The sequence below is a fragment of the Tinamus guttatus genome, unplaced genomic scaffold, assembly GCF_059628265.1.
Source record: "Tinamus guttatus ecotype Peru unplaced genomic scaffold, ASM5962826v1 Tinamus_guttatus_pri_ptg000123l, whole genome shotgun sequence".
In the NCBI taxonomy this organism is placed as follows: Eukaryota; Metazoa; Chordata; class Aves; order Tinamiformes; family Tinamidae; genus Tinamus; species Tinamus guttatus.
The window spans coordinates 932,170-939,478 of record NW_028288657.1 but is presented as its reverse complement, the minus strand read 5'-3'; the positions used below and the strand labels follow the sequence as shown (position 1 = coordinate 939,478).

The 7,309-nt window shown below is 62.2% G+C and overlaps 1 protein-coding gene across 1 annotated transcript; it reads right to left on the bottom strand.

Moving 5' to 3' along the window:
• Positions 1 to 289: 289 nt before the first annotated feature.
• STC1 (stanniocalcin 1) lies at positions 290 to 4,558 on the bottom strand. Its single transcript, XM_088521401.1, has 4 exons — positions 4,438 to 4,558; positions 3,077 to 3,219; positions 2,136 to 2,347; positions 290 to 548 (listed from the first exon to the last, which is right to left on the bottom strand). The coding sequence occupies exons 1-4, from the start codon at positions 4,556 to 4,558 to the stop codon at positions 290 to 292; spliced, it is 735 nt and encodes a 244-aa protein (XP_088377527.1).
• Between the last annotated feature and the right edge of the window lie 2,751 nt (positions 4,559 to 7,309).

Below are 7,309 nucleotides of genomic sequence, written 5' to 3'. Positions count from 1 at the left end.
GCGCTTGTCCATGGCCAGCGCAGAGCGACCATGCGGCCCTGTGGGCGGCGAGGGCAGCGGGGCTGCGAGGACGCGGCCGGGGCCGCCCTGCTGCAGGGCTATGGTTAACACCGGGGTTGTTCGGGGGGAAAGAAAGACATGGAGAGCTGCGGATGGCGGGAAAGCTGAGACACTGAACACAGATCCATGCAAAAGTCTGTCCGAGAGGAACAGCAACCAGCCACGGGCAGCCCGACGCCGCGGTCCCAGCCGCCGCTCGGGCTCGCTGCGGCGCGCGGGGCTCGCTCCGCTACGCGCGCTCGGCCGCGGCGCGCTTGGCCGGGCCCTCACCTCGCAGGGTCCGCAGGTAGAGCTTGAGCTTCTGCGGCTCGCCGGCGCGGCGGCGCGCGAAGTCGGCGCGCGCGGGGCCCTGCGCGCACTGCTCCGGCTGCAGCAGCTGCAGCAGGCCGGCCACGCTGGGGCCCAGCTTCTCCAGCAGGCTCTCCTTGATGGCGCCCACGGTCTCCTCGTCGCACTCCAGCAGGCTCCGCACCAGCTTGGTGTAGTATCTGCGCGAGAGGCGCCGGCCGTCACGCGCGGCGCCCCACGCGGAGCGAAGCCCTTCCCTCCCGCCGGGATCAGGGATAGGGATGGGGATGGGGCCTGCGCATTCCTCGGCCTGGTTGGGATGCAGGAGAGCGGCGCTCCAAGGAGCCCCTGCCCGACCGCGGCCCAGGAAGCGCTTCCTGCCGGGAAGCGGGAAGAGAGGAGAAGCTGCGGGGCCACCGCTGCCTGCGGCTTCTGGGAACTTATTTTAAGGCTTTAAGGTCACCGTGACATTTTTCCATAGGAGCGGAGAGTAACCGGTGGGAGGCGGCGGGGAAGGAAGAGGGAAACGCGCGTTCGCAGCCAGAGCCTTCCCGCCGGCTGGGCCCTCCCGGAGCCGCAGGACGCCGGGGCCCCGGGGCTGGTGCCGGGCAAGCGGGACCGCACGTGGGGTGGACATGGCGGTGCCAAGCGGGGCCGGCTCCGGGCCCCGTCCTGGCTCCGCATGCGGCTCCGCAGCCGGGCTGGGAGCGCCGGCAAAGAGCCCGTCCTAGCGCCGCTCCTGCCGCCGGGTTAAATCACAGGAAGATGCTACGACCTTTAACTACTTCCCCTCGGCGCCGCGGGCCAAGCGGCACATTCCTGTTCCGCGGCTGTGCCGGACAGGGGCTGGGAAAGCCGGATGCTTTCGGAGGCCTTAACGTAAACTATGAGCTGGGAAATCCTGCTGCTTTTGTTACTCAGTGTGTCATAATATCCTCCGGCTTCGACACCAGCGGTGCCGGCCGGGCTCCCGGGGACCGTCCCCATGACGCACGCGCGTCCCCGCGGCGCCGGGGAGGTTTGGGCCACCCTCTCCCTTCCACGGCAGCGGGAAGGGGCAGAGCGGCCCGGCCGGAGCCGCTGCTCCGGGCGCTCGGGCAGCAAGCGGCTCCGCGCGGCGCGGGCGCTGCTGCAAGAGGGTTTTCTGCAATTAGCCCGGGCTGGTCGGGGCTGCAGGCACAGGACTCGGCACCGGCTGTTCCGGATGGAGGCTCTGCCCCACGCGTGGCCGCGCCGCTCCTTGCGCCTTGTCCTCGCGGGACGGGGACAGCGGGGCCGGGCGCTGGGATGGGGACAGCGGGGCCGCCCGTTTCCCCGGGCACCTTTGCTACCGACAAGGGAACGGGGGGCCAGATACTGCCCATGCTGCCGCACGGCCTGGTACGGGCAGCAAAGGGGAGATGCCCCAGGCAGAAGCGGGGAAAGAAGCTGCAACGGCTGGAGCAGCTCTGCAGGAGTCTCTAGCACCGAGACACCGTGCGGGGCTATTTAGCATTATTCTGCATTCAGGTTACAAGAACTATTCTGTTTAAACAAGCTCCAGGCTATCAAGTAGTGCCTGTCTGGTTAATTTTTGGCTTCTTCCCTGTGGTGTTCATAAGAGTATTTACCAGCGAGAAAAGCAGAAGAATGCTGGTAAATCTTAACAAGAATGTGAAGAGGCAGACAGCATTATTCAGGCTAAGCTGTATGAGGGCTCGCAGAAAGTTAAGACAATTCAGTTCTTCTCTTTCTCTGCACTTCACATTTTTGCACGTGACGTTTTGGCTCTGGAGAGCCCCACATACCTGTTTGAGAACTGATGTGGAAGCTGCACGACTTCGGTGATGGCTTCGGGGTTTCGTTTCGCGATGCCGCACATGTCCAGCTTGCTGTAACACTCCTCCTGCACCTCCGAGATCATCCTTTGGAACGTGGAGCACCGCCGGATGGCGAGGAAAACCTTGGACGTAACTCCATTCGCGATGCATTTCAAGCTTTCTTTCACAAAAGCTTTTCCCTGCAAACAGAATGAATAAATAAATTGCAAGGCAGTTCAGAAACCCGTGTGTTATCCGAAGCGCTGCTGCTCTGGGACCTGCTGCAGGCCACGCAGCAGCACCTGCAAACGGCCCCCGGACGCTCGCGTGTGGCTGCGAGCCCAGCTGTGCTCAGCGGTTCCCGTTGGGATGCAGGGAAATCCCAATCCCACAGGGTTTTGGCCATGGAAGGCCGTGTGGGAGCAGCGTCAGCGCCACGGCCGGGCTGGTTCTGCCCAGAGCCGCTCGCAGCGCCTGGCAGGGGTTTCGCTGCTGCCCGGGGCGAGCACACGGGAACAAGGTGCTTGTCCGTGTGGGAAGCCCCGAGGGAAGCGGCAGCGTCCTCCGGAGCTGCCCGCGCTCCGGGACGTGCGGCTGCCGCTGGGGAGGAACGTTCAGGTTCCTCCCGCAGAGGAAACGCGGCTCTGCGCCCCGCGCCGAGTCCGCACTGTATGGAAAACGGGCTGCATGGAAAACGGGCTGCATGGAAAACGGGCTGCATGGAAAACGGGCTGCAGGAAGGATCCCCGAGGGAGGCATCCGTGCCCAGACCTGCACCCCGTGCGCCACGGGAGCGCCCAGGCAGCACAAGGGCTGCAAGGCGCTAAGGGCTGAGGCTGCGCAGCGCAGCCCTGCGCGACGCCGGCTCCCGCTCGGCAGAGCATCCCGCTCCGGTGCCGCCGACGCGAGCGCGGGGAGCGCGGCCCTACCTGCGTGTCGAACTTGGCGGCGCTGTACAGGAAGGACTTGCAGATGTCGTACATGCCGTCCGTGTCGCACGTGGAGTTCTCGAGGCAGGCGAAGGCGCCGCAGCCCACCTGCAGCGCGCCGTTGAGGCAGCGCACCACCTCGGCTGCAACGGGAGCGCCGTGAGCGCGCGGCCCCGCGGCCCCGCGCAGCCCGGAGCGTCCGAGGGGACACGGGGGTATCGGCGACGCGGGGGAGCCAAGCGAGCGGCTGGGAGCATCGCCCGGCCCTGCATCCTGCCGGAGCTTCCTCGGGAAGGGCCGCCCCGCCGGAGCGAGCTGAGGTAACGGAGCTGCCCATGTATAATTAAAGGCAGCGGCGAGGCCGAGCGGGGGGTATCGGGTCATCCCCGCTCCGGGCGAGCGGATCCCGTGCGTTTTAGCGGTGAATCAGCAGTATTGCCGCGCTGCTGCCCCGGGGTTCGCCGGGATTAACCTTTTTTGGTAAGGCGAACATCTGTCCCCGTGCGCGCCCGCGCAGGGCCCGGCGCTACTTTTGCGGCCCGTGTTACGAGACCTTCCCTCGGGGGAAGCGACGGCCGCGCCGCGCGGCGAGGGAGGCTGCGAGCGCGCACCTTGCCGAGCAGCGAGCCGGAGCCTCCAGGCGGATCCGACAACCGGGATCTTTACGGAAAGGGAATAATCCATCCCCCCCGCGCCTCCCCCTGCCAAGCTACTGCTGACGTGCCCGAAGGGGGGGATATTTGGCGAGCTCGGAGCTCGGGGCTCCCGGCGCAGGTTCCGACCCCAACTCTGGCGCTTGCAGCGCTCATTGTTTTAGGCAGGAGCAGGAGGGAGACCCTATGTTTCTATAGCAACCAAATACAAAAGGAGCAGCCACCCCGCTCCAACTGCAGAGCTCGGGAGCTAAAATAAGGCAGCTGCTAACGAGCTCCGAATTAGGGACCTAATATCCTCTCCGTGCACGAGGAGGCAGGTTTTGGATTCCTCCTGCTCGACACAGCGCGGCCAACTTATCCAGGCATCTGTCGCGCGCGGAGCGGAGCCATCCGGCGCGGACTCGCCCGCGATTATTCCGCCCGTGGAAAACGCGAGTTTGGGAAATGCCACCGCCGGATTTTTACGGTGCCAGCGAGGCGAGGGGATTGCGCTGCGGGAAATAAACGCTGGCGGGGGCTCGGCGGAGTTTCCCGGGGTTTTATCAACTTCCGAGGGGGGAAAAGCGCCGGGAGCGGCGCTGCGCGCGGGATGCGGCGCCCGCCTCCCCCCCGGCCCCGCGGTAGCGGGGCCGGGGGGGAGGCGGGCGCCGCATCCCGCGCGCAGCGCCCGGTGCCCGCGGAGCGCGGCCCGGGGACCCCCCTCACCTGAGCTCTGCGCCGCTCCGCGCGCCTTGCGCGGGCTCACGGAGTCGTTGTGCTCGGTGTCGTAGGCGGTGGCGGCGCCGAGAAGCAGCAGCAGCAGCAGCAGCCCGCACGGCTGGAGCATTCTCCGCCCGCGGCCGCCGCCGCCGCTCCGCGCTCCGCGTAGGGAACGAGCGCGCCGGGCCGCGGACGGGGGGGGAAGCGCTCGGCCCCGCTCCGCTCCGCCGGCCTCGCTGCGGGACCGGCCGCCGGCGCGGGGCTTTTATAGCCGGCCTTATCGGTCCCTCCGCGGCCGCGGAGCCAATCCGCAGGCGCCGGGCACAGCCAATGGCAGCCGCCACTCATTCAAGCCCCAGAAAACTGCAACTTCGCAGGAAGAATATTTTCCAGGCAATTAAAAGTACCTGCCAAGTACGGCGAGCGGGAGCCCCGGTGCTCCGCTCGACGGGCGCCGCGGGAGGCAAAGGCTCCGCAGCAGGACGGCTGCGCGGAGCAGGAAGGTGCAGGGAGCAATAGGGTTTGCAGGTAAAAAGTCGTGAATTCCCACGGTTTAGGACAAGCCAGACTCCTCTATCACATCCTGCTGAGCACAGAGTGCAGATTCCCCTAGGACCTCAAGCACCTCTCTAATTCTGGTCCGAGCTATCACCCCTATCTTTTCTATAGGAAAAACGTGATCGTCCCCGCGAAGCGAGGTGAGGAAACGAAGCTCGAGCAGACTCGGACATCTGCCTGAACCAGTTCTTAGAGATGGGGTTGAAGCGAGGAGCATCTCCCCAGCGCACGTTCATTTGGGTTTATGAGTGGCCGAGTTTAAAACAACAATCAGCAAGGAAGCAATTTAAAGCACGACAGAAGTAGCCTCTTCCTTAGCAGGTCTCCAGCGACCGCGTGCGCTGGTTTCTCTCCGCGGGGCCTCCCGTGCCAGCTCTGCGGCCGGAGCGCGCGCCCGCGGGGCCGCGTGTGAAACACCCGACCTGCAAAGGGCTCCCCAGGTTCCCTGCTTGACAGGGCTGCTCCCGTTCGCAAGGGGGAGCGATCCCATAGGGGTTGATCCCGATGGGAATCCAAACCGGCTCTGGCGTGGCCTTGGCTGCTCCACCACGTTGTCCCTCACCTGGGGGAGGACACAGCAAGGGGACAGGAGCGGAGCTGCCCCGAGGGCCCTTTCCCTTCCCAAGGGGTCCGTTATAGCAGCCCTGCACCCAGGTACCCCGTTCAACGCCCGCCCCGCGGCCGCCCCGCGCCGCCCTCGAGCGGCGCCAGCGCAGACAAAACCAAGGGACACGACTGCTCCCGCACCGTTCATCCCCTCCGCACAATCGGATTTATTTTAATAAAAGCAATTATGCTGTTCGGTGTATTTCTGCTGGGCTGCCCTTGTAGCTTGTAAAGGCAATGCCTGATGAAAAGCGATTATTAATAATAGCCCGGTGTTATTTGAAATCCAATGCTCTAAATCCTGAGCGCCTGCTCCAACGGGCTCTTGATCGAGACCAAATGTGCACCACACATCAAACGCACAGGGAGCTCCCGCCCTCGCGCGGGCGCTGCGCCCGGCGGCTCCCTGCGACCCTCGTCCGGGAAGGTAAAAACCTGCGACGATCGCGAGGTTTTACCCCATAAAACCATCCTGAGGGAAGTGCAAGGCCCAGCACCAGGCACCCTGATGCTCAGTGGGCTCGTGCAGCCCACAGGCCCCTTTCCAGCAGCTCCCTGGGGCGGACAACCCCAAACCGCTCCTTTGAGCCACATAAAAGTGGCACCAAACCCTGATTTCGAGGGGCTTTGGGCAAGACCTTCACTCGGCGACCACTGTATCGCCCTGAGACTCCCCTTGCAACCGTTTCTGACCCAGAAGCAAGAGAGAACAACAAAAAAACCCACTTGCAGAAAATAATTCCCTCCCCCTGCTCCAGAGGCTGATGACACCAGCAAATATCTAAATAGTTTCTTGCAAAGGCTTGCCTTAACCAGAAAGAGGATCTCTCATTAAAGCATAAAATTAAACACTTCAGAACAAAGCTATTGGCACATTAATATGGAGATTCTGCCTCCCCCCACCTTCATCAAAATGCATTAGCCCTTCATGTGCAATTTGCATTGGAAAGCGTAGGAGCCACATAGCATTAACAGCTGTGAAATTGGTGTCATTCTTAAAGGTTAAAATAAACCCAGCTATTCTCTAAAGCTGCCAAGCATTTCTTTGCAAGATGTATGGCCAGAGCCTCCATGAATCATGAATTTGCTTTTTTTGTGCGCTGTGGAAGAATCCTGTGCCGCGTACAGGAGGCCAGAGCGTTCCTCTCGCAGGAGCCTCCGCACGGCCCATGCACGGAGGCGGCCAGGAATTATCCAGCAATCCGCGCTTTAATGTGCACAGCAGCCCATTAAGCAGGGAACGGGTATGGCAGCCTCCCCACTTCGCTCCTGAGAAAAGTCTCTTGAAACTTCTCTCGCCAACGGTTACTGGAATTTGTTTTGCAAGAGCGTCGTTTTGTATTTTTTCTTTTCATTGCTATAACAAGGCACGGATCCTAAAGTTAGTATATGAAACACTCTGGTTACTACTGTCCAGAACATTTAACATAAGAATCATTCTTTCCCCGGGATTTTTTCAGAAGCTAAAGAGATTATTCTCATGGAAAATCTATTAATTGCCAAGCCTTAAATAACAGTGTCCTGTTAAATAAGAGGAGTGAAGCGAGTGGGGCGCAATTGAAAATGTATTGATGCAAATGGAAAGGTCCCTGCCCCCTGGTCGGAGGCAGAGGAAGGGGAGGCAGAATTACTTCGAATTAGAGCCTCGACATCGGATTGCTTCACACGACGGACACATATACGGGTATTTGTAAAAGAAGACGGGAACATTTTC